The sequence below is a fragment of the Microcaecilia unicolor genome, chromosome 9 (assembly GCF_901765095.1).
Source record: "Microcaecilia unicolor chromosome 9, aMicUni1.1, whole genome shotgun sequence".
Taxonomy (NCBI): domain Eukaryota; kingdom Metazoa; phylum Chordata; class Amphibia; order Gymnophiona; family Siphonopidae; genus Microcaecilia; species Microcaecilia unicolor.
Window position 1 is genome coordinate 11,990,816 of NC_044039.1, and position 27,058 is coordinate 12,017,873.

A 27,058-nucleotide genomic window follows, 5' to 3' on the forward strand; every position below is an offset into this window, starting at 1 on the left:
CCATTGCCCCACGTAAGCCGCATTGAGCCTGCCATGAGTGGGAAAGCGCGGGGTACAAATGTAACAAAACAAAAAAAAGTCACTCTATGTTACTGACCTACATCTCAGACTTGAGCTCAGTGGGATGAATCTGTTTTTAGTAACTGTTTTTTGCCCAGTCACGTTAATTCTTTTGTTTTTCTCTCAATTGCTAAAGGTTTTTTTTTTTTTTTTTGCAAGGCCTAGAAACATAACACTTACATTTGTTTTCTTTCTTCCTAGCCATGGATGTATAAGAAACATTATAAACTTCTTTGAATTCAGATGCTGTGGCCTTTTTCGTCCCGTTCTTGTGGACTGGACAAGGCTATACACAATAGAATATGATCAGACATCAGGAAGTGGCTATCAGCTAGTGTAGCAGCATCGCTGTCCGGTGTGCATATCGAATGGTGCCCGACGCTCGCTCGCTCTCCAACCCACGTCCCCTGAACTGTAGCATGCTGTCTGTCGGGTGAGCAATGACTTTAACGGTACCTCCTCTTCATCAGGATCTTTTCAATGAAAGTAAATATGGACAGAACAATCTGCCAACACTGAGAAGGAGAAGGAAGAGCACAGAGGGATTTTATCTGTTCTTAATATGGAAATGATTTCAATCAGTAGCTGGACTGCATTGTGCGTGTGAGAGGTTTTTTTTTTTTTCTTTGTTTTTTTTTTTTTAAACACCACTTGACAACAGAACATGACAGTATTTGTGTGCTGAAGTTGTTATACTCAAAGGGAATTCAGCGTCGCCTGGTGAGAATAATTCCATTGGACTGGAACGTTTTTTCAAGGTGCAGTGTATCTTGAATAAGGTTACTGTTTTATTCCGGTAGTGTGATCTTAGATGCGTTCTCATCAAATGTTCCATTTATGCTGTGTATTTTGAATACTGTGATGAGAAATCATGTGATTTTTATTAGGGATCAACGGTAATATGTAAAGTTGGTAAAGCAGGTCAGTTAATGGGAATGTTAACGGACATGAAGGCTGTTTCTTGTCACCTGGTTCTGTGAATAATTCTAATAACCATGTTTTAGAGGTTCTGTAGTCCAAAATACACAGCTACATGGGTGTAAAAGCACTTTTTTTTTGTTTTGTTTTTTTACTTAATGGCTTGGAGAAAAGTTTTTACTTTTCAACATAACTTACCAGTGTGCTGCAATACAAACAGGATGGGATTTGGTGTCTTGAAGGGATCATTCCCCCCCCCCCCCCAACATCTTAGGTAATAAAGGTGACCAATCATTAGAAATAACCCAATATAAGAAGGCCATGCACTGGAGGGCAGAGTGTTTTATAGAGAGTACACAGGTGGAACCAAAGATGTGAAATATGAATACAAAATGTCACAATTATATAGAGGTGCGTTCCTTAAAATGTTCATATCAAAATAAAATTGTGAAATACCTTTGTTTATAAGGGAGGTGGTTAGTGCACTGATCTGGGCAATGGGTTCAAGGCTTTTCCTATCTGTCATTGACCCTATGACCTCAGGCAAATCATTTTATTTCCTTGTGCCTCCAGGATCAAAGCATCAGTTTGGTCAACAAATACATTATTCAACTATACAAAGGTAAGAAATGGATGATTTGGCAGAGACAGAGTTCAGCTTCCAGTGATGTTAGCGTCTTGTTATTTCAATGGTAATTGGAACTTGGGAACCCTGTTTGATAATTTCACTGGTTGAGAAACCAGCTTCAGCTAAACTTTCATACTGGTAAAGATGGCAGCTAGTTAACTGCATTCTAGTGGTATTTCATTATGGAATATAAAATGCACTGGTCCTATTCCGTTTTTTTAAGCTTTTCATGTTAGAATGGTGAATTCCTCACCGTCTTCATTATCTATTGTTTACCGAGCAACTGAACTTGGTTTTTGTTCACTGATGTGCCGCAGTAATGTAGTGGGTCAAAGATATCTGTGAGGGATCTCCCTTCCCCTTTAAAAGCAGATCCTTGAGTCCAGTGTAAAGAATGTGTATCTGTATATAACTAATTTATCAAACCAGTTTCTCTTTGTGAGTGTGTCTCTCTAGTGGACTTTTAAAAGCTGCTCATTTCATTTTAATCCAACCAAAAAAATGTAGGAAGAGGTATATCTAATGAGCTTCTTGTCATGTGTACTGCCCATTGGCGTTATATCCTGCAAGATCACTGCATGTTTGATGCTTGGGAAAATTAGCATTTGCTGTAAAGTACAGCATTACAAGTATTAAACCAATCGTGTGAAAATCCAGACCCTTTACCTTCATAAGAGCAGCGACACTGTAAATAGTTGATGTTCAGTGTTTGCAGTTAACCCTTTTTTCATTCATATCATGATTAGCGCAACACCTACATAGTTAGCAAGTACCAAACCTTGTATCAAGACCTAGAAAAAGTACAACTTTATTATACCTGTTTTAATATTAGAAAACAATTTTTTTGTGTAATGAAGGGTTCCGAAAGGTTGTTTCTTTGCCACATCTTAACTGAATTTTTTTTAAGAAATGAAAAGTATATCCAAAAGTGTACAGCTCTTTAGATTTTAAGAGCGAGTATGGGAAAACACAATGAAAGCTCTGTGTTTGCCTTGAAAGTCTGTTCTCACCTGGGCAAAGAAAAGTCCTGAGAAATTCAACAAAAATTAAAGTTTACACATTTTCTATGGTCAAATGAGCTGGGCTGAATTGGGATGCTCTGTTTTGCCCTCTTTTAATAAGTTACAATTATCTACCCTTATCTACTCTCAGGCATTTTGCAGGCTTCCAAACGTGGTCTTACAATTTCATAGGATGTGCAATAATGTGATGAAATGTACGGATTTTTTTTTTTTCAGGATGACTTGGTAACATTCTGGATTCACACTAACTTGTTATTGAGAGTAACTTTGAGGTCTTTAAAAGCCAGTCCTTGAAATGATGATAAACAGCTATCTAGCTCCTGATTAAATAGAAGGAAATGGTAGTGAAGATGCAAAACCCCAATAGATTAAGTGGACATTCAGATTCCCCTGCTTGGGCTAACCTTTGTCTTCGCCCTTATGTGCTGTTTCTTTGCAGGTATTTGTTACCCGGATTTTGATTGGAATATTAATCCACATTCAACAGTGTCACTACCTTTTAAGCTTATGGATATCATTTGTATTTTATTTATAATTGTGCCAAGTATTATTTTACTACTGTTAAGATCTTGCTGTACTACATTGTGAACAAAGAAAATCAGTAAATGTTTAATAAATTAGCTTTCCTTACACAAATTAAATCCATGAGATTTTTGTAAGTTATTAGTTGAATGAACACGAACTATTAAAATATTTTTGACTTTCATCGTGCCTCTGAACCATTTTAGCTGTCTTGTGATTTAAGCTCGTTCTCCTAAAGTGTGGTCATTGGGTAGTTACACACAGAACTCCTTTGCAGCTCAATGCGGCTTAGTGGGAATCTTTCACAGGCATTTCAGCCTGTGGAGGGAGGCGCAATGTTGCAAGGGACAGGTACATCACAAGGGCTCTGGAAAGCCTAGTGGAGGAATGCCAGCGGAAGACTTGCACAGCTTAAACCTGGTTAGTGGGAACACTGGTTGTACATGGCACTTTATCATAATATTGATAATTACATGTGAACAATATCTGGGTCAAACTGAAGCCCAAGTCCAGTATTTTTTTTTTTTTTCAAGAGTGGCCATTCCAGACAAGTACCTGGCATGATTCACAAAGTTAAAGCCTGAGGGATAAGCAGTGGCTTTCCCCAACTCTCCCTTTCTAGCAATTTGTGGACTTTTCCTGCAGCTTTCCGAACCCAACTACACCAACAGCTGTTACCACATCCTCCAGCATTGAGTTAAAAAAAAAATAATAATTTTTTTCACTGATATGTACCAACTTTTTGGCATGTGCCCTGGTCCACTGTTCCTCCAACACTCCCTAGCCAGTCTAGTTCTCGGGCTACCTGTAATGAATATGCATAAGATATCCTGAAACCCAGACTGGCTAGGGAGTACCTCACCCAACAGCATAAGAAACACTGCTTTAGTATTCGTACTTTTTGAAACCGTGACCAACCCATTTGCCTTTAGGCACTCAGACTTAGAGTGGCTTCTGTCCTGAAGAAAAGACTCGAGTATGTGAGGCACTATACATGAACCGTAATTTAATATGCAAAATTGTATTAAAACCTTGAACATTTGCTGTATAGCCCAAAGTTCACGCCATATGCAAAGGCAGGAATCTACAGAGGTATTGGCACACTCCAGTAATTTGTTCAAAGCCCAGCTGCAAACTGAAATCCCAGCAGTTACTTTCAGCAGACACAAACTTGTTCATTGGGCATGAACCAGCGCACCTGCTCCTTGGCCATAGCCAAATCCTTTGGGTCCAAAATTTTTGGCATAGCAGCCTTAAAGAGGAAAAAAAACAAGAAAAAAGTTACTTCATGTGTCAAGGCAGTGGCCAAACAGATGGTAATCTGTATTAGAGAGGCATGGTGAGTGTAACCTGCAGATTGGCCATTACATCTACCTGAATTTTTATGAGTTACTTTGGGTTCATGTGGTTAGGGCAGGGCTGCCGATAGACATAGCCAGGCCCTTTCTGTCTTTGCCTCCAAAGGGGGGGGGGGGGGGGAGGGGGCCCTGGCAAGCCACTTCCTGTGTGCCTGCGCCTGTCTGTGCCAGGAGTCAGGACCCAGATGATTGCATTAATGCTAATGCAAGCATCCACGTGCTGGGTGGCACACAGGGGAGGACAGAGCAAGAAGCAGCTCCCCTGAGTTTAAGGCCATGACTGAGGTACCATAACAAAGTTACTGGACTTTATAGCCTGTACCAGGAAACTACAAGGCTACAATAGACAAACATGAGTGAAGAGCACTGCCACTCTGGTGACCCCATAGCCAGCCATGTTAGGATACCAACAATATACAAGAGATGTTTGGTAGATACCCTGAAAACAAAACAGGTTATGGCAGACAGGGTAGTCTGGTTTTCTAGGTCTCCACGATGAACACGCATGAAGAAAGTTTGCATGCAAGTCATTCTCATGACTAGTTGCTGATGATCAAGGTTCCCCCAGGCCTGATCTGGGAACCCACTGCCTGAAGTGCTTGTGACTACATCCAAAGCCAGTCTACCCAAACACTGGCATCAAGGTTAATTCAAGGAGCTTCCTTTTGGCTATTGAGTATTTCAAAGTATGTTCCATCTGTGACAGACCTAGCAGTGTTGGTATCTAACCTTTTTAGATATATTTAAAGAAAAATGTACTGCTACTGTTTTTAAATTAAGAGATTTTTTTAAAAATATGGATGTGACATCACATGAGTATAACAGTGGTATTAATGGTTAGTGATAGAACAAATCTACTTCCATTGTACTGGTATGTAATTCTTAATTTACACTTTTGGTAACATGAATGGGCAAATCAGTTTAAAATTCAGTTAGAAATGTACATACCTAGATCTATTCAAATAAGTTAACAGTGCAGTGCCAGGAAGCACTTCGTTTCAGCTCACAGAGCGTAGTGTTTTTGGAAAACCTGTTTAACGCAGCCATAGCAAGACTCTGGTACTCTAGACCAGCTAAAACCTTTTTGCAAGTGGACATAAGCCTGGAGTGTCGCTGCAGATTTGGGAATATTCACCCCAAAAGTTGCTGGTATTGTTCTGGGGAACAACCTAAACTCAGAAATGTCTGGACAAAGATCACAGCAAAAAAAATGCTTGTACAAACAGAATCCCAAGCTGGGAAAAAAAATGCTTATCTAGGCTCTATACTTTCATTCACACCATGATATTCAAGCTCAACCCAGTGTTTTTTTTTTTTTTTTTACTAATTTTCATTAAATCAGTAAAGGCCCTTTACTGACACAAATGAAACAGGTGCTAGCAAGGTTTTCTTCGGAGTGTGTATGAGAGAGAGAATGAAAGTGTGCGCCATGGGCCCCTCCCTCTGAGTTCCAGGGTCCCCCTCCCTCCCAGTTCCAGCACCCCTCCCTACAAGTTTTAGAAGTCATCTTGACTTAACTCGTCAGGGTTATGGCAGCCATCAGCAGCGGTAAAAGGTTTGCAGGCTCAGCCCTTCTCTCTCAGCTCTGGTGCCGCCCTCATTTCCTGTTTCCACGAGGGCGGGACCAGCGCTGAGAGAGAAGGGCCGAGCTTGCACGCCTGTTACCGCTGCTGCCGTAAACCCAACTCGGTAAGTGAAGATGACTTAAAATTCAGAGGGAGGCGGCCTGGAACTGGGAGGGACGACAACACCCTCGTGTGTGACGTCGCGTTCCTTTGCCTGGCAGCTGTGCAGCATTCCCTTCTCACTGTTCCACCCTCGACGTCATCACATTTTGACGTGAGGGCGGGCCAGTGAGAGATGCTTACAGGCAGCACGAACCCTACAAACCCTTCAGTGCCACGGAGTCAGCTTCAGAACGTTGGAGTTGGAAATTATTATATAGGATATGTAGAGGCTTTTTGACCTATGATAATACGAGAGTTATGTGCCGGCACTAATATATTACACTTGTTGCTGTGCCTAGACTTTTGAGGTCTTTTCCTCCATTAAATCATTAAACACTGGCTTGATCATGAGCATCACAGTGTGAATGATAAAGTATAGAGCCTAGATAAGCATCTTTTTCAGCTTGGGATTCTGTTTAAACCACCTAAACGACCAGAAAAATCCAGCATTTTACCAAGTCTCAAACGCTTACCTTTGCAATAGATTTCCCCCTCTTTCTCAGTCACTGTTGTAGATTCTAGACTCTTCCCACATTTGGCACATCTGAAGCAGTTTTTGTGCCATGGCTAAAGGAAAGATTAATGTAAGAACTGAACAGCTTGGACAGGATAAAGAACTACCAACGACTTACAGCCCTGAATTACTTTAGTGCTCTGTGAAGGTTACATTTCCAACCACTAAGAACCCATCCAGCCAGAGGACCTTTGGCTCGAAATTATTTTGGATTTGAGATTTAGGAGGGTAGTTAAGCTGTGGTAAAACAGTTGGGACTTTACTGCAGCTTAGTTTACTGTGAGAATGGCTAACTGATACTCCATTACCGCATGATAGTCATGCTCATGGGTAGCTGAATATAACTTGAGCAAAGTCAATCTGTGCTGCTACTGAGGAGCATCAGATCCCTAACTTGTAGCATGATGGTTTCTGGCCACATCTTAAAGGGCCCAGGCAGTCAAAGCTCCCCCTTCCTCCTGAAGCTGCCCCATTACAACCTCCTCCCCTCCTGTAGGGCCCCAGCCTTAACATCTATTCCTGGTGTTAGGGGTTACTGGACAGGAGTGATCATTTCTCCTGCTGATAAAGCCTAGCGAGTCTCAAAGGACTACTGCTAGGGGTTAAGCTGCTATATAAAGCCCCCTAGCAGTAGTACAACACTACCACTAGGAGTCACCAGCACCATTTTGAACCTGGCCCCAACAGCAGTGACTGGGGGCCATTGTTGTCCCATAACCAGTGGCATAGCTACGGGGGGCCTGGCCCCCTGTTGATGATCCCTTTGACCCCCCCCCCTCCCACCACCAACTCTCCCCCACCATCGCCGCCCGCCCCGCTGCCGCATCAGATACCTTGTTTGCTGGCGGGGGTCCCTGAACCCTGCCAGCCGAAGAGAGTATGCACCGTGCATGTAGCCCCGTGCAGGACGTAAGGCGTCACAAACAGCTGATCACACCAGGAACTTAGTTGAACGAAGGCGCTACTCTGGCGCTGAAGACGACTTCGGCTGGCGGGGTTCGGGGACTCCCGCCAGCAAACAAAGTATCTGATGCGGGGGAGGGGAGGTTCAAGGGGGATCGTCGGCAGGCCGGCAGGGGGATCCAATGTGGCGGCAGCAGCTCAGGGGGGCTAAACAGTGCCTCCCCACCCACCTCGGGCTCTGGACCCCCCCCCCCCCCTCCCGGTGAGGTCTGGCTACGCCCCTGCCCATAACCCCTACACACCAGGTATAATCAGATAAGTTGGGGTAAAAATTGATCAAATCTCAGTTTAGGAACTAAAGGTAGCCCACAATTCATGTTCAGCTTGGTTTTAGTTTTGGCTAAACATGATGGTGCATTTTCAGCTGGAATTAACTATGCTGGCTGCCCTAGATTTCCTTCCTCCCCCTCCCTGTGCACAGAAAGAGGCCCCCTGTCCCTCCCCTGGGGCTCTAGTGATTAGTTGGGGCAGGAGCAATTCCCAGTTACTCCTGCCCATGGCCTCTGTGCTGCTGAAATGGTTGAGTGACCTGTAACAGCAGTCGAACTAGAAGCCACAGCAGGCCATTCTGAGACCGAAGCCAGCATGTGCTGACCCCTTTAAGATGCAGGTTGGGAGCATCAGGCCACCAGTTTGAGGACTAATGTTAGGTGGTGTTACTTTTGCTTGTATAATGCTGTTTGAAGCGTTTACTTTAAGCTGTGTTATATGCAAAACACTAGCCGTTCAGCCCGTAAAAACGGGCTAATATAGGAGGGGGGGTTGAAAGGCCCCCCACCCCGCCGCCGAGTTCGCCGCTGCCGCTCCCCCTCCGAGTTCGTTCATCCCCCGTCCCCCCCCCGGAGCCGTCACCACCCACCTTCCACCCGGTCGGGCCCTCGCTCCGCTATTGAAACAGCGAGGGCACGCAGCACACAGCTCTACTGCTGAGCTGCCGTAGCCTTCCTTCTTCTCTGCCTGTGTCCCGCCCTCGTGTGACGTAACGTCGTTGAGGGCGGGGCACAGGCAGAGAAGAAGAAGGAAGGCCGACAGCAGCTCAGCAGAGCTGTGTGCTGCGTGCCCTCGCTGTTTCAGTAGCGGAGCGAGGGCCCGACCGGGTGGAAGGTGGGCGGCGGCGGCGACTCCGGGTGGGGGAGCATTAGCGACGGCGGTGTCCCTTGCAAATGCGCAGTAGAGACCCTCTCTGTTCCGCCCTCGTCATCACATATTGACACGGGGGCAGGGCAGAGAGGGTCTCTATTGCGCATTTGCGAGTGAGTACGACACTCGCCATTTATATATATTGATTACTATGCAAATCAAATATTTGCATTTCCTCATGCATGTCACAGTGGCTTATGTATTAACTTGCATTATAATACTGTATAAGGTGCATTAAGATTCAACTAACTTCCATTGTATCAATAGTTGCACCTTAACTACCCCTTCCATTTTCTCACCTTTTCCAAATCTGACTTGAATTATAAGTTCACAAATTTCCATGTCCAGGTAGCTTACATTCTAAGCTATAACTAAAGGCAGTTGAAGTTAAAGTGAGTTGCCAAAGGTTACAAGGAGTTCCAGTGGGAGAAACAGATTTGAACCCTAGCGGTCCTGATTCTCGGCCCACTACTCTAAGCATTAAGCCAGTGGTTCTCAAACCTGGTCCTGGAGGCATCCCAGCCAGTCAGGTTTTCAGGATACCCACAATGAATATTCAGGAGAGAGGTTTGCTTGCACTGCCTCCACTGCGTGCCAATCTCTCTCAACTATTGAACTGTGGATATACTGAAAACCTGACTGGCTGGGATGCCTCCAGGACCAGGTTTGGGAACTACTACATTAAGCCATTCCTCTACTTTCCTGTCCTCTGTGCTGGCTTTTGGCCTCCCACAGATCTGTGCCTGTTATCATTAATTTGCTGCAGGAAGCCTGGTTCAAATTGTACTGCTGCTCCTCTTGATCAAGTCACATTACTGCCTCAGGCACAAAAAATTAGATTGTGAGCCCTCCAGGGAAAGAGAAATACCCAGTATACCTAAGTGCAACACCCTGAAACATGGCATGAGCCAAACCCTAAGAGAAGCAGAGTTTGTGGATAAGAAATTGTAAGCTCTATGAGCAGGCTGGCGGGGTGAAAGTGTTGAACGTGGCCTTTAGATACAATTTTCAGAATTTATGAACAAAAAAAAATGTACATTCTTCAAGTTGATCTAGGGAATACTTAGACCAATGATTAAGGATAGAATTGTCATGAAATACTGCCTGTGAATCTTTCTGGGTCTTCCCCTGATCAAAGGCTTTAGGTCTAATGCACATGGTCTTAAAATATTTTGTCCATTATGGTTCTGGTGGCTCGGCTGCAGACAGATGTTACAAGAAATACAAAGTGCATTAGGATGGCTTGGAATACATTCTCAACACCTGCTTGCAGGTGATACACCAGAAAATGCCCCCCCCCCCCCACCACCACAAAAGAACAAAAAAAATCCTTGATTACATAGGCTGTAACATTAATAAAATTACACTCCCTTTGACATTTCATGCGGAGTGGTTCAACAATCCCATATGCAGTGCACAGAAAGGAGAATTAGGAATGACCAGATATGGTGCTATGGTAGGCCTTGTCTTTAGACCTCCTTCCTCCATTTCATTCTCACATCCCCCCCCCCTTCCCCTCCCTGTCGTTAGACCGTCTTCCTCCATTTCATTTTCACATCCCCCTTCCCCTCCCTGTCTTTAGGCTGCCTTCCTCCATTTCATTCTCACATCCCCCCTTCCCCTCCCTGTCTTTAGGCTGCCTTCCTCCATTTCATTCTCACATCCCCCCTTCCCCTCCCTGTCTTTAGGCTGCCTTCCTCCATTTCATTCTCACATCCCCCCTTCCCCTCCCTGTCTTTAGGCTGCCTTCCTCCATTTCATTCTCACATCCCCCCTTCCCCTCCCTGTCTTTAGGCTGCCTTCCTCCATTTCATTCTCACATCCCCCCTTCCCCTCCCTGTCTTTAGGCTGCCTTCCTCCATTTCATTCTCACATCCCCCCTTCCCCTCCCTGTCTTTAGACCTCCTTCCTCCATTTCATTCTCACATCCCCCTTCCCCTCCTTGTCTTTAGACCTTCCTCCATTTCATTTTCACATCCCCCTTCCCCTCCCTGTCTTTGGGAGACCAGTTATGGTTTCTGGAAAAGTGAGCACAATGCTCCCATTTAAAACCTTTAACTCTAGATTTAGATCTGTGGTTCCCCATTTCATTTTCACATCCCCCTTCCCCTCCCTGTCTTTGGGCTGCCTTCCTCCATTTCATTCTCACATCCCCCCTTCCCCTCCCTGTCTTTAGGCCGCCTTCCTCCATTTCATTCTCACATCCCCCTTCCCCTCCTTGTCTTTAGACCTTCCTCCATTTCATTTTCACATCCCCCTTCCCCTCCCTGTCTTTGGGAGACCAGTTATGGTTTCTGGAAAAGTGAGCACAATGCTCCCATTTAAAACCTTTAACTCTAGATTTAGATCTGTGGTTCTCCATTTCATTTTCACATCCCCCTTCCCCTCCCTGTCTTTGGGAGACCAGTTATGGTTTCTGGAAAAGTGAGCATAATGCTCCCATTTAAAACCTTTAACTCTAGATTTAGATCTGTGGTTCTCCATTTCATTTTCACATCCCCCTTCCCCTCCCTGTCTTTGGGCTGCCTTCCTCCATTTCATTCTCACATCCCCCCTTCCCCTCCCTGTCTTTAGGCCGCCTTCCTCCATTTCATTCTCACATCCCCCTTCCCCTCCTTGTCTTTAGACCTTCCTCCATTTCATTTTCACATCCCCCTTCCCCTCCCTGTCTTTAGGCTGCCTTCCTCCATTTCATTCTCACATCCCCCCCTTCCCCTCCCTGTCTTTAGACCTCCTTCCTCCATTTCATTCTCACATCCCCCTTCCCCTCCTTGTCTTTAGACCTTCCTCCATTTCATTTTCACATCCCCCTTCCCCTCCCTGTCTTTAGGCTGCCTTCCTCCATTTCATTTTCACATCCCCCCTTCCCCTCCCTGTCTTTAGGCTGCCTTCCTCCATTTCATTCTCACATCCCCCCTTCCCCTCCCTGTCTTTAGGCTGCCTTCCTCCATTTCATTCTCACATCCCCCCTTCCCCTCCCTGTCTTTAGGCTGCCTTCCTCCATTTCATTCTCACATCCCCCTTCCCCGCCCTGTCTTTAGACCTCCTTCCTCCATTTCATTCTCACATCCCCCTTCCCCTCCTTGTCTTTAGACCTTCCTCCATTTCATTTCATTTTCACATCCCCCTTCCCCTCCCTGTCTTTAGGCTGCCTTCCTCCATTTCATTCTCACATCCCCCCTTCCCCTCCCTGTCTTTAGGCTGCCTTCCTCCATTTCATTCTCACATCCCCCCTTCCCCTCCCTGTCTTTAGGCCGCCTTCCTCCATTTCATTCTCACATCCCCCTTCCCCTCCTTGTCTTTAGACCTTCCTCCATTTCATTTTCACATCCCCCTTCCCCTCCCTGTCTTTGGGAGACCAGTTATGGTTTCTGGAAAAGTGAGCACAATGCTCCCATTTAAAACCTTTAACTCTAGATTTAGATCTGTGGTTCTCCATTTCATTTTCACAGCCCCCTTCCCCTCCCTGTCTTTGGGAGACCAGTTATGGTTTCTGGAAAAGTGAGCACAATGCTCCCATTTAAAACCTTTAACTCTAGATTTAGATCTGTGGTTCACTAGGTGTTAAGAAGGGCATCTCCAGCCTTACCTTGCCAGCTCCCATTATTCTCTCGGCTGCGTACACAGATTCACTGCACCGAGGGCACTTCTCAGCACCCCCAAATTTCTGAGCGAACTTTGACGTGTTGGTATTTGAAGCGTGTCTCAAAAATTGTGTTCTACAATAGCAGAGGAAACATGGAATAAACTCATTTGCCTGTAACCTAGTACACACTTGTTTTTAAATATAATTGAATATGTGACCCCGCTGAGGGAAAAGGTAAAACAAAAAGTGGGGTTACAAATAACAAATATAAAGGCTATAAAAGTGGGGGGTTAGATTTGGGCAACTCGTTTTTGAAATCTGATCATAGTTCATACAAAACACGGTCAAAATTTTTACTGTAACTTCCTACAGATTACAGAAATGCCTGTTTTTAACTTTCCTATTTTTCAAATGAGTTTTTCCAAAAAATGTACTTTAAAAAAATGTATCAAGGCCTTAGTCCATACCTGAGGCTAAAATTTTCAAGGCCTATGCAGTTGATATCCCTCTATCTTATGGTATAGATAAGTTATACTCCACTTTTGGTACCTTTTTGCTCAGCAGGTCATATTTCCTTTCCTTTTAATTTTAAACGATTTTTTATTCAGGATCAAGCATATCCAACATCTAACAAAATATCAAATCTAGACAAGATTTTCAATCAAACCTAGCAGAACAATAATCAAAAGACAACAACTGGATAACATTTGATCCCATTTTTGTTTTGTGAAAATGCGCTCCCTCCCTCCCCCCTCATTACCCTAGTCCTTGGTCAAAGCGTTAAAAAATCACCCCTCTCCCCCCTCCGACCCTACCACCCTAAATGTAAACAAACACTAAGATGACCCGGTATCTGGACTCTTATGACCCCAGGTCATCTGATAGAGTAATATCAAATATTCCAACCCCATCCTCCCCTAACCAAGCAGAGAACACCTAAAATAAGTTGGTATTGTCATACTGAGGGTTAAGAAATGCTCTGAAATCTATTCAATATTGTTATATCCTTTCCTTTTATATAATTTCCATCTCTTAACCTATGTCCTGTTCCCAGAGTAACCCTTATCACATCTTTCCTAGGTTGGAGATGGTTGTCTCCTGGGACCTCACCATTCAATGCCCGATAGCCCTGCTTGATAAATACCATCATAGCATGCATTTGCAAGCCCTTCTCTCTCCTCTCCCCTCCCCCCCCACCCCCACCACCACTCCCAATTCAGTGTGGTAGAGTATTACTCTTTCTGAACTTACTCATCTGGCTTGATGCCCAGTCTCTCGCCTCGGTCCATATTAAGGATGCCAGCTCCTTGCCCATATCCATAACCTTTAGGTCCGTATTTCTTCCCATAGCAAGACTTACAGTAAATTTCATCATCATGGATCGCTACTGTTGTACTGTCTAAGTTTTTCCTGCAGACCACTGGTTAAAAGAATAAGCACAAGCACTTAATATCCAAGGCTGGATGTCGTATACTTTTCATGAAGTCATATATATATGGCTTCTGACAATTCAAAAGCATAAAAGGCCTAGAAGACTGAAAATTAATTTCATCCACCCACATCACTAAAGCCATTCAACAAACCCTGGAAGAGTCAGGCATGGAGCCAACAAGCACAGATTGACAGAGGAAACAAAAGGTAATGGCAAGCCTGGAGATAAGGATGGTCGGACAATGGGGTCTCTGCAAGCACGTTCCACATTCGAGCTATACAACCTTCTGCTTTTGAATCTACAGACATTCAAATTACCTCTACAAGTTTTCAAAGTGCTACATTTTCCTTAAGTACAAAGCTAAGATTTCTAGGATTCACTCGAGTTTATTTACCACCTTATTGAAGGAATTCAGTCAAGGAAGTGTACAGCAAGGACTCAAACAAGTTATAGACAATTACAGCAGTAAAATTATTCAAACAATGGCATAGTCTACTACTACATTACAATGTCAACAATAAATATTTTAATAGCGTAGTGTGTAAGCAAAGATGGAATGTATAGATAGGTAAGATGGAATAACAGTAAGAAAATAAGAGACTAATTTAAGGAAAGTACAAATGAGATCAGAAAGGTCCTTTAACATTATCTTAGCTACAGTAGGCGTGGATAAACATGCCCTGCTATAGTATGTGCAGCCAGCGTCATTCCTCATGTGTGCGTGTGATTAGCAAATTATTTATTCCATTAAAGGCCTGGTTGAACAGCCAAGCTTTCACCCGCTTCCTGAAGTAGAAATAATCTTATATTAAGCAAGTCTCTCTGGAAGTCCATTCCAGAGTGTGGGGGCTACTCTAGAGGTCTGCATGTTCAGACTGCTTTTAAAGGTCATCCAAAGGATGAGGTTTTGTGTAGGTCAACCCCACCCCCCAGTCCTGAAGCATGGTGGCAAATCCTGTTTCTTGGCCACTGTCCCTGCCTTGTCCCATACCCTGCAACTTACCCATTAAGAGAATCCAACATTCCTGAAATGTGGGCAGTTTGATTAGCCTGCTCCTAAATACAATCCAGTGAGGAATGAACATACAATCTACCAAAAAGCATCTCAATTACATGGCTGTTCTTGGCAACTATTTTTTTTTATCATGGCAAGAAATTATCCTTTTCTATAATGAAGCTGTAATACCTAGCCCTTAGCCAGTAACGCTGCCTTCTGCAAAACGGGCTACTGGCCAAAACATTTGCAGAAATTCACAGATGTGAGATGGATGAAGTCATGCTCAGATTACTAGGTGGCATGGACATGTACAAAGTCTAAAGTAAACCAATACCCTAAGACCATGTAGTCAGGGATTAATATGTGGAATTGGGGGAGGAAAAGTCAAACCATAGGAAAGAGCGACAAGAGTTGGACTGGATTAGGGAGTAGATTCTGCTCAACTCCAGGCTTCCCCCTCCCCTCTTCCCTGCAGACTGCCTGGAAGGGAGGGGCTTGGGCAGATCACCCCTGATGCAGTTCACAATTTCAAATTCCAGAACATTCCTGACCACTCCTCCCCCCCCCCCCCCCCAAAAAAAAAGCCAAGCCCCGCATTCAAGACTGATGCAAGGATATTTGGTACCCTAGGCAAACCATCAACCTTATGCCCCTCCCTCAAATTTTCAGGCCCTAGCATCCTGCCACCCTCTTCCAAGATTTTGGTAATTATCCCACATGAGGGCAATTTTCAAATCATTTACCCAGTATAAGGCTATTTGGAAAATTGCTTATCTTTCTGCAAGTCAACACAGGTCAGTGGTTGTTTGAGGTTGACAGAGCTTATGTTTTCATGCAGATCTTTGCTGTCCAAGACACTAATGCTCCAGCTGCCTGTTCCTGATCTTAAGCTGGCCCTGCCTTCATGTTTTTATATAAGATTACCGATGGATAACTGCTGGTAAACTACCGCTAAATGTTGAATCAAGCAATCAACCCACTTTGAGCGTCCCCAGCCAGATTAATGCCACAAAGCTCAGATAAGTGCAGCCGATTATTAAATATTGACAAGTTTGTAAGAATTTTCAGGAGGTTTTTGACTGATGAGGAGCTGGCCAAATATCCATTTTGAAAACAATCAAGGCAAGTCCTTGAATAATGGATATAGTAGGCATCAACCATACATAGCTAATTGAAAGCTTTCAATTAACAAAAAGGTTGAGCTTCTGAAGTCTTTCCCTCCTTTATAATCCTATATTATAACAATTGAGAGGTTTGATTGCTTCATGATTTTATACAATTAGATTCACCAACCCACATTCAAAATGAGCCCTTTGCAAAACAAAACACAGTAGCCCTTTTTGCAGGAGTCTGGAAATGTCTCGTTCAGAGGTGGCTGACCTTAAGATTTTCAACTCCAGAGACCCCACAGACTGAAGCTCTGAGTATAGAGAATACTTTTGTGCACCATAGTTTCAATGTTAGTCAACTCCTGGATAACCTTACACTGTAAAATGGAAATATTGGCTCCACATTCAGTAAACCCTTGTATTGTCTTCAAGTAGGCAACATTAACAGGCTCCGCACTACCCACTTGCTCTCCCCTCTGGCATTCCACACATTAAGGTCACGACTAAACATTTGTCCTTTGTCGGGAAATTTGAGGGACAAAAAAATACCAGTCCCTCGTTTTTTGCAAGTCAATTAATGCTTCCCACAACAAAAAGCCTGCATCCAACATGAGGCAGGCAAAAAGCCAAGGGTCAGAGCACATGGGAAAATCTGGTAGTGATACTGTGTAGTGGGGGGGGGGGAGGGGGGGAGAGAGGGGGAAATATATTCTGCTTCCCTGAGAAGTACACACATCTGCTTTTTCCTTAACTTTAAATTAGAACATTGTTTCAAAGCCAGTGCCTGCTGTGCATGGAGGTCTCAGTTCCGCAAAAAATTAATATCTATGTAAGCAAATACATAGATGAAACATCCTGCAACATTCTCATGCAGTAAACAGTACAGTTCAGGGGAATCCTGCATACTTTTCCACAATAGTGACCAGCAAGATCACTTCCCTAACTGTCCTAGAGCCCTGCCCTAGTTTGACCATTGGCCAAGAAAGTGCTGGAGAGACGCGGTATTTCAGAGAAATTACACTAAACTGATTTGGCACAGCTGACCTCTCTGAAACATTTCAACCCTGTAAACAGGACTGGATCATTATATTGGGATTTAGGCATACAGGAGTGGAGTGGCCGAGGTGGCCTAGTGGTTAGAGCACCGGTCTTGCAATCCAGAGGTGGCTGGTTGAAATCCCACTGCTGCTCCTTGTGATCTCGGGCAAGTCACTTAACCCTCCATTGCCTCAGGTACAAACTAAGACTGTGAGCCCTCCAGGGACAGAGAAATACCCAGTGTACCTGAATGTAACTCACCCTGAGCTACTACTGAAAAAGTAGTGAGGAAAATCCAAATAAAAGATAAATACATTTTCTGTGGGTCCCTACCATGAGATTTACTTCTCTCGAAAAGCCAGAGTCACATTCAGTGTTTTCAACAACTTCTTTCACCTTTTTGAAGGAATTTACTCAAGGCGGTGTACAGTAAGTATAGATCAAGCATGAGCTTGAGAATTACAGCAGTAAAAAATATTTTCAAAACAATACAAAGTATGGCATGGTATACTATTTACAATGTCAACACAATACATAATGGAACATTATAGGTGAAAGCGAAGGGTAAAGCAAAGACGTAACATATAGAAGGTAAGAAAGTAGGAAGAGTTAGAAAGTAAGGTGATTGATTTAAAGAAAGTTGCACATGAGGTCAGAGAAAGTGTTGAATCTAACTGTATTCCAAGGTTCCCGATTTGTGATTTGAGGGGGAGTTCATACTTCCCAAAAGGGATTTTGATGTCAGGTATGTATCCACATGTTAGGGACCCAGAGAAGCTCGGTTTTACTTGGGTTCAGGTTTTTAGCTTGTTAGCCACACTGAACTTGAAATTGTACGGTAAAATGTGTGGTATAAAATGTCAAATAAACAAATCTTCCTTGCCCTCCCCACAGGATATTCACACACAGGCCAGGAAGGCGCAGGCACAAACGTGGATTGTGCAAGTACTTTGAATATGGTTGGCCTAATGGTTAATGCAGTAGCCCGAGAACCAGTGAAACCCCATTGCCTCTGGTACGAACCAGAGATACTAAGGGTGGACTGCTCCAAAGAATGAGACTTTAGACCAGAAAGTGAGATTTACAGGCCATGTGTGCTCAAAGCATAAGCCTGGAGTTAAGTGTCAAAAAGACTTGATAAACAGAAGGCATAACAGTGATATTTAGCTTTCTTGGTTGCCTCAGAGGATGCAAAGACGTATCAGTATAGTAAAGCTCCCTTCCATGTACTACTGCTACTACTTAATTCTATAGCGCTACTAGACGTACGCAGCACTGTACACTTGAACATGAAGAGACAGTCCCTGCTCCACAGAGCTTACAATCTAATTAGGACAAACAGGACAAACAAGAGATAAGGGAATATTAAAGTGAGGGTGATAAAATAAGGGTTCTGAACAAGTGAATAAGGGTTAGGAGTTAAAAGCAGCATCAAAAAGGTGGGCTTTCAGCTTAGATTTGAAGACGGCCAGAGATGGAGCTTGACGGACCGGCTCAGGAAGTCTATTCCAGGCATATGGTGCAGCAAGATAAAAGAAACGGAGTCTGGAGTTAGCGGTGGAGGAGAAGGGTGCAGATGAGAGATTTACCCAGTGAACGGAGTTCCCGGGGAGGAAAGTGGGGAGAGATGAGAGTGGAGAGGTACTGAGGAGCTGCAGAGTGAATGCACTTATAGGTCAATAAGAGGCGTTTGAACTGTATGCGGAAACAGATAGGAAGCCAGTGAAGTGACTTGAGGAGGAGAGGGCTAATATGAGCTAATAGGAGCATCTGAACATCTCCAGCCCAAACGTCCAAAAGGATCTTCATGCTGCCTGCCTCCAGTCTTTTGCTCTTAAGAGACCCTTATGCAGTGGGCAGCTGCATGAAATGCCAAGCATCCCCCCCTGCCCCCCCCCCCCCCCCCCCAAAAAAAAATGAGCTCTGCTCAGCATCCTGGAAAGACCTTGCACTTCCTTCCCAGCTCTTTCTCCGCCTACTGTACAGTGGCATAGCCAGGGGTGGGCACAGCTATGATGTGGCTGGTGGGAATCCCCAAGCCCCACCAGCTGAAGTCTCTCAGCATCTCTCCCTCCCCTAGGCAATCAGAGGTCTCTTAACTAAACTTCCCCAACCCTCCAATACCTTTTAAACCCCCCAGTTCTTTGCCGGCAGCAATCAGCAACTCATATCTGCTACTTTCCTTCTGATTTAACTTCCTGTTCATGGGACCAGGAAGTTGCAAGAGGGAAGGCTTGAGGCCAGCACAAGCAGCAGGTATGAGTCACTGCTTCCTGTTGGTGTAAAGGTACCAAGGGGTTGGGGGAGTGGAGTTGAGACCCCGACTGCCTGGGATGGGAGGGAGAAATGCCAGGCGGGATTTTCATGCCCACCCACTTCGGGCTCAGACCTGTCCAAAATTGAGTGTGGCTACACCTTCACTGCTGCAGCCCTCACATCCTACCCCTCTCAGTATCCCCCCCCCCCCCTCACGATAGTCACTCTGAAGATCAGCCTAGGATTCAGCCAGGGGTGTGCTGGACGTAGCCAGCTCTGCAGTTGGAAGGGCCAGGGGTGTGCGGGGGGGGGGGGGGGGGGGGAGCAACACTTGCCTCTCTCCTCCTTCCCTTCGTGGGGCACGCTAGGCATACCTTTGCTGGCAGCCAATAAATGGACTGCCACCACTCCCAACGTCTTGCTCTGAGCAGCATGCTGAAACTTCTCACACATGCTGGAGAAGTCTCAGCCTGCTGCTCAGAGCTGGAAACAAGGAGCAGGGAACAGCAGCAGTCTATTTACTTGGCTGGCAGGGCTCAGCATCCCCACCAGCAAAGTAAAAGAGAATTCAGCAGGGGGCCCAAGCCCACATTTTGGGAGCCAGTTGTTAAAGTAGCCATGGAGGGCCCTACTTTAACAACCGGCTCCCAAAATTCTTAAAAACCTAACAACCAGCTCTTGCGAGCCTTGAGAGCCTGCTCCAGCACACCACTGGATTCAGCCCTCTCACCTCCTGCTGAAGGTTCACAACACCGACCTTCCCCTTCCATTCCTGTCTTCTGGTACCCACCCAGGCGCTGGATGCTACCCCAAAGTCACTCGTAGTGTGACAGAGGGCAAAACTGCAGATACAGTAATTTTGAAAAAGGTTCAGATATTTTAGCCATCCTTCTGCTATTAAAGCAAAAATCAGTAGCATCCTGAAAAAATAAAAAAGCCATTTTGCAACACTGAGCACATCACACAGGGACTCTCCTATATATCTGAGGTAGGCATCCGCCTAGTTTGCTTTGCCTTAATCCAGCCTTGTATCTCGGCTCAGTTCTCATTTTTCCTGCAGTTGCTGGTAAATTCTTGTAGACCGATCACAGTACACCCTCAGTTTAAATGTGCTGCACTTGGTTTACAGTCTACATGGCAATACTTCGTTCCCGTTACAAACTTATGACATTATACTTACTGCACAGGAAGCAACATCGATGGTAAGACCTGCCATCGCACGGCACCTCTTCAGCATGGTACACCGTTCTTCTGCAGGCACCACATTTGTTCCCACCGCCCCAGTTAGGCATCCTGGCCCTGCTGAAACAGGGAATCTGTCGTTAAACGGACCTTAACATTCTCTATGCAAGTAAGCAACGTCTAGACTGGGTAGGCAACCTTTATACGCAGAGGGCTGCATAAATGTTAGTATTATCCCTCGTATACCACCGCATGTAAAGTCTGAACCGGAAATGCACAGAGCTCCACGAACCTGTGATAAGTACAAATTTTGAAACAATGGAAAAACTGCTCGAGTTTTCTATTCTGAAAACATTTCTATAATATAGTATTTCAAATTGCCAAAACTCTGGTTAATCACCTTTTATGTGCACTTCCCATAGCCTTGCAAGTCACAGGTTGCCCGCCCCTGGTCTAGATCTTATATGCAAGATAAACTCAGGAAAAAGGAAAGAATAAAATATATTAATGGCACCTCCTCAGATGTCCTCCCTGCCAACAGGAAATGATCAAGGTAACAAAAAGTCATTGAGGACAAAATGACGTCTACACAACTTGACATCTAATATAATAATTTGCTCCTCCAACGTTCCAATGTGTCTCACTGGGATCGTAACCACCTGCTGACATCACTCCTCCAACGTTCTCCGTCCCCCCTCCCTCTCAGTTCCATGGGACCCTGGAACTGGGAGGGAGGGGGTGGCCCTGGCATACACACTCATGCTGACACACACACTCTCTCACAGACACACAAATTCACTCTCTCACACACACACACTCCGAGGAAAACCTTACTAGCGCCCGTTTCATTTGTATTAGAAATGGGCCTTTTTTACTAGTTTACAAATAAAACTGCATGAAGAGATTTGTTTGGAAATTTGGAGTTCATTCAGGTCAAAAGACTTCCCTATCACAAACTGCAACTTCAGCCCCCTCCCTTCCATGACCCAAGCTGAAGCCATTCCAGCATCAGAAGAGAATATTTCTAGATGGGAGCAACCAACGTGTCAGAGGACATTTGAGCCCCAATACTAAGCCTCCCCTAGGGTCTGTGCAAAGGGTACAAGGACAAATTGCCTCCATGAACAGGTTAACCAAACATAAAAGCACTGGAAACTGATGGTTTTTACTCCTACCTTTGGGAACTGTTCAGTGGATGGCGCCTTTCCGTTCTTGTGTAAAGTTTCAAGCTACAACTTGCTTTCTGTGTGGGAGAGACTTTCAATGTTGGAAAACTACTTAAATTCATAAAATCTCTATGTAAATTAAAAGGCTTTTTTGGTGTCTACAGGGGTAGCAATGACCAGGCCTTAACCTCCAGCCTTACACCATAGCCGTTATTCTGGTTTGTCAAGCATAGTTTTCTTACATAATTAGGTAACTGAAACCCTGTTCTTATTTTGAGTCAGTCTGTACACTATCAACGTATGAAGCATCAACCACCACAAAATGTCAGACATACAATTCTGTTGTAGACAACCAGCAGATCCAGTGAACAGATGCAAGTACTAAAACCTGAAGCCTTACCCCCTTGTGAGAAAAGAGTTCATTTGAACAATTTGTAAATTGTGACCACTGTGAATCATAAAGGTGCAAGGAAAATTAACTGGGAAAGTCCAGGCACTATCGTCCAGCACCTGCTATTCACCTGCCTGGCAGCAGGGCCAGCTAGTCATAAGGGAAAGCTTGCTGTCAAACTCAGAGCTGCCAAAACCACTTTGGCATGAACCTGTAACTACAGGAGTTAGGCAAGGAATGGATTGCACCCTGAAGTCTGTCTACACCAATTTTGGGTGGGCCTGGGCCCAAGATGGGTGGGCAGAAGAATTCTGTCTTGTCCCACAAGGCATTTGGTCTCTCCTTCTCTCGCCCGCGTGCCATATTGTCTCTCAAATATCAACCCCCCCCCCCCCACATACCTTTTAAATAGCAGATTGTCACTGGCAACGAGCAGCAACTGATACACACTGCTCATGTTGGCCCCATAGCCTTCCCTCTGGTGCAACTTCCTGTTTACACATAGGTGGGAATACATCAGAGGGAAGGCTGTGGGGCCGGTGCGAGCAGTATGTATCAGTCGCTGCTCGATGCAAGGTATGCAGGAGGGTCAGTTTTTGGGAGATTTTTGGCTGGTGAGGCTTGGGGGATCCGTGCCAGCCACATCATAGGTGTGCTGCTACTGGGTGGGCCTTGGCTCAAAGTGGGTGGACCTGGGCCCACCCAGGCTACGTCACTGGTCTGCACAGTTCAGAAGCACTGCCACAAGCCACAGCTAATGAGGAAACCACTGGTCAAAACAGCAACTTACTACATGAACCAAAATGTAGCCACACGTATTGTAGTGAACACTCAAAGTCACTTGCCATTTCAAATTAAGGCATTCACTGATTTTTACTGTGCTTTAAAGAAGCTCAGCACACTTCGACATTCCCCACCCACCACAGTTTTATAGGAACTAGTAAAACATTAAGCATTTAAAATTAGCTTTCAGCATAGCAGGCTTCCTGCTGTTTGACTCGCCTTCAGGATCCAAGATTCCAATTTTTAAGTGCTTGGCTTCAGTACCACACCACAGCTGACATCGTAGCATTACAAATCAGAGCTGCACAGCTTTCCAAAACACAAGGAATGATGCTCCCAAAGAAGCTATATCATGGATTAGTACTATTGCACATTAAATAACAAAAGAATGAAGACAGACCGAAGGTCCATCAAGCCCAGTATCCCAGTTTCAACAGTGGCCGATCCAGGTCACAAGTACCTGCCAAGATCCCAGAACAGTACAATTCATTTTATGCTGCTTATCCTAGAAATAAACAGTGGATTTTCCCCAAGTCCATATTAATAGTGGCTTATGGACTTGTCTTTTAGGAAGCAATCCAAAGCTTTAAAACCCTGCTAAGCTAACTGCTTTTACCACATTCTCTCTGGCAATTAATTCCAGAGTTTAATTACATGCCGAGTGAAGAAATATTTCTCCGATTTGTTTTAAATTTACTAAACAGCTTCATTGAGTGCCCCCTACTCCTAGTATTTTTGGAAAAAGTAAAACAATTCACACCCACCCATTCATTTTATAGACCTCTATTATATCTTCCCTCAGTCTTCTCCAAGCTAAAAAATGATAGCTGCTTTAGCCTTTCGTCATAGGGAAGGTATCCTATCCCCTTCATAACTGTCATCGCCCTTCTGTGCATCTTTTCTCATTCCACTATCTTTTTTGAGATGTGATAACCAGAATTGCACACAGTATTCAAGGCATGGTCACACCATGGAGCGATACAAAGGCAATATAGCTCATTTTTGCTTTCAATTCCTTTTCTATTACCCAACATTCTATTTGCTTTCTTAGCCACTGCTACACACTGAGCAGAGGGTTTCAAAGTAGTACAAATGCACTCAATCTGCAGCCCCTCCTTACCTCTCTACCCTCATATCCCCTTATGTTCCTACCCGTAACCTCCACTCAAGACAAATCCCTCCTCTCAGTACCCTTCACCACCGCCAACTCCAGGCTCCGCCCATTCTGCCTCGCCTCACCCCATGCTTGGAATAACTCTTCAAATCCTTGCTCAAAGCCCACCCTTTCAATGTCGCCTTCGGCACCTAACCACTACACCTCTATTCAGGAAACCTTGACTGCCCCAACTTGACATTTCGTCCTTTAGATTGTAAGCTCCTTCAAGCAGGGACTGTCCTTCTTTGTTAAACTGTACAGCGCTGCGTAACCCTAGTAGTGCTCTAGAAATGTTAAGAAGTAGTAGTACTAATGATGACACCTAGATCTTTTTCCTGGTCTGTGACTCCTAACGTGGAACCTTGAATCATGTAGCTACAGTTCGGGTTCCTCTTTCCCACATGTGTCACTTTGCACTTGCTCACATTAAATGTCTTCCGCCATTAGGATGCCCAGTCTCCTAAGTCTCATAAGGTCCTCTTGTAATTTTTCACAATCCTCTTGTGGATTTAACAACTTTGAATAACTATCATCAAATTTAATTACCTCACTAGTTATTCCCATCTCTAGATCATTTATAAATACGTTAAAAAACAACGGTCCCAGCACAGACCCCTGGGGAACCCCACTAACTACCCTTCTCCATTGAGAATACTGACCATTTAACCCTACTCTGTTTCCTATCTTTTAACCAGTTTTTAATCCACAATAGAACACTACCTCCTATCCCAATTTCCTCTGGAGTCTTTCATGAGGCACTTTGTCAAACGTCTTCTGAAAATCCAGATACACAATATCGACCGGCTCACCTTTATCCACGTTTGTTCAACCTTTCAAAGAAATGTAGTAGATTGGTGAGACAAGATTTCCCTTCACTAAATCCATGTCGAATTTGTCTCATTAATCCACGCTTATGTATATGCTCTGTAATTTTGTTCTTTATAATAATGTCTACCATTTTGCCCGGCACAGTCAGGCTCACCAATCTATAATTTCCCAGATCACCTCTGGAACCCTTTTTAAAATTGGCATCACATTGGCCACCCTCCAATCTTCTGGTACCATGCTAGATTTAAAAAATAAATAGACATTACTAATAGCTCTAAGTTAATTTTTCAATTCGATCAGTATACCATCCAGTCCGGGTAATTTGCTACTCTTCAATTTGTCAAATTGCCCCACTACATCTTCCAGGTTTACAGAGATTTCAGTTTCTCTGACTCGTCAACATCAAATATAATTTCTGGCATTATCTCTCCCACATCTTCCTCGGTCAATACAAAAGCAAAGGCATTTATTTAATCTCTCTGCTGTGGCCTTGTCTTCCCCGAGTGCCTCCTTTTAGCCCTCATCTAGCAGTAAACAATAATATACCTAAAAAACGTTTGTTTTTGCCTCCAATGCAATCTTCTTTTCAAAGTCTCTGACTTCCTTATCAGCCCGAGGGGGAATTGGGGGTCCACTGGACCACCAGCGTTTTTGTGTAAGGAGTGGAATCCAATTGTTTCACGTGGGTGGTCCACTGGATCTCCAAGTATTTTTTTGTTCAGGGAGATCAGGAGATGGTCCACTGGACTACCAAGGATTTTTAGCAAGCTGTCAAATGCATTTGACAACTTTGGGTTGCAAACAGCGACCAATGCATGAAAGGGGACCTGTGCATCTCATTTGCATGTGATCCCCTTTGTGCATTGGGTGCTGTTTACAACTTGGGAATTTTTACTGCAGCATTCCATATTTAACAGGCGCTGCTCTGCATCGGCTACAAAGTCCATAAGTCAGGTCCAGCATCTAAGGCCTACATTGTTACACCACCACAGGGCCAGAATTAAACACACAACAGCACACACCAGTCACATCTAAATAAGGCAATCTAGGTGCAATACTTAATCTAACAGCATGCAAGGTTTCAACCAACATCTGTTTACCTTGAGGCAGCTGTATTAAAGCAACCCTCTCATTTTCTGTCTACAGACACTTCAGGCATCTATTAACTTCTTTCTCAGACAGGGTCAAAACATTTGCCATGGCAAAAGGAGCAACTCCTTAGCTATGTTTCACTACATTATGTATCTCTATGGGAGAAGCAGTTGGGGGTTCTGGGACTTCTAGAGAAATATGGTCTAATGGTTTCTACACTGCAGAAGCCCATCCGGTTCCCCCCACATACCTAGTTTTATTTTGCTCCAGACAAGCATTTCTTAACCCTTGACAAATTCTTTCCAATTCCATTGGGTTAAACCTAAAACACAGCCACTGGAGCCGACTCTGTGGGTGCTTGAGCACCCCTAATATTAACAAAGTACCTTGTACGTGTCCAGGAAGGGGTTGTTTCCATTGGGTTTAGCATCCCCCAACAATTTTGAAAAACTGGCTCCTATACTTGCAGCAAATATAAACCACTCACAGCCTGGGTCTTCCACACCAAATCCCACCATTTCAGGTTTTCCTGTTGATGGACTTCCCAGCTTGGCGGGGTCCTGGGGGGGGGGGGGGGGACATGATACAACCCCGCTATTCGAGGATCCTCAGCTGAAAAGCCACTCTCCTCCTCCCACTGATCCATTTTAATAGTTTAATGCCTTACTCGGGCTCCCAGATTACAGGGACACTGATTAACAGGCTTCATCCCGTCCTCTTTAGACGCAGCAGGTCCCAGGTCCCTCTCAAAACCGGATCCTTAATTTGATTTTCCCTGATTGGAGCTAAACTCACTCCTCTCTTCCCTTAGCTTGTCCAACTTTGCTTTGTCCAGAATCCCCACCCGACTGGGAAACTCAAGCAATCCTGCAACTGCTTCGCCCCTTTATGTTTTCAATTCCGCCCGTAGGCTATACGCGTTGCTTTAACCCTCGGGCGAATAAGGCGCACAAAAGGCTACTTCGTCCACGAGAGTCCGCGAAGTGCAACAGGGGGATGAGGGAAGAGCTCTCCCCTTTCTGCAGCTCTGACGCCACCCCCTCCTTTTTGTAAGCCCGATTCTGAATCGCCTCTTACCTCCTCCACGTTGCCCAGACCGGCTCCCAAATATCCAATAATCCAATCCACGCCGCCCACCACCGCGCCTTTAAAGCCTCTCAAACAGGGCGGAGTTACTGACGTCACTGCTG

General features: G+C 44.6%; 2 protein-coding genes across 7 annotated transcripts in view; one reads left to right on the plus strand and one right to left on the minus strand.

Annotated features, from left to right (window-relative positions):
- Positions 1-1,027, plus strand: part of ZDHHC17 (zinc finger DHHC-type containing 17) — a 106,786-nt gene extending 105,759 nt beyond the window's left edge. Inside the window, exon 17 of the mRNA XM_030213814.1 lies at positions 262-1,027. Within this exon, the coding sequence (XP_030069674.1) occupies positions 262-400 (139 nt within the window). The 3' untranslated portion in view covers positions 401-1,027. The remainder of the gene's footprint in view (positions 1-261) is intronic.
- An 86-nt stretch (positions 1,028-1,113) lies between these two features.
- CSRP2 (cysteine and glycine rich protein 2) lies at positions 1,114-27,015 on the minus strand. 6 transcript variants are annotated; one of them, XM_030213816.1, is made up of 6 exons: positions 26,946-27,015; positions 20,451-20,572; positions 13,690-13,858; positions 12,442-12,571; positions 6,709-6,802; positions 1,114-4,402 (listed from the first exon to the last, which is right to left on the minus strand). In XM_030213816.1, the coding sequence occupies exons 2-6, from the start codon at positions 20,560-20,562 to the stop codon at positions 4,326-4,328; spliced, it is 582 nt and encodes a 193-aa protein (XP_030069676.1). In that variant the 5' UTR covers positions 20,563-20,572; positions 26,946-27,015; the 3' UTR covers positions 1,114-4,325. The 6 variants fall into 6 exon arrangements, with proteins under 6 accessions (XP_030069676.1, XP_030069677.1, XP_030069679.1 ...); XM_030213817.1 differs by having other exon boundaries at positions 20,451-20,569; positions 26,946-27,001; XM_030213819.1 differs by lacking the exon at positions 26,946-27,015 and adding an exon at positions 26,666-26,878 and having other exon boundaries at positions 20,451-20,569.
- Positions 27,016-27,058: the final 43 nt, after the last annotated feature.

Coding starts and splice junctions, on each gene's coding strand:
- CSRP2 (XM_030213816.1), bottom strand. CDS start 20,562: ATGCCTAACTGGGGCGGTGGGAACAAATGTGGTGCCTGCAGAAGAACG. Junction 13,859..20,450: donor TCGATGTTGCTTCCTGTGCA/GTAAGTATAATG, acceptor TCTTTTAACCAG/TGGTCTGCAGGAAAAACTTA. Junction 6,803..12,441: donor GAATAATGGGAGCTGGCAAG/GTAAGGCTGGAG, acceptor TCTTTCCTTTAG/CCATGGCACAAAAACTGCTT.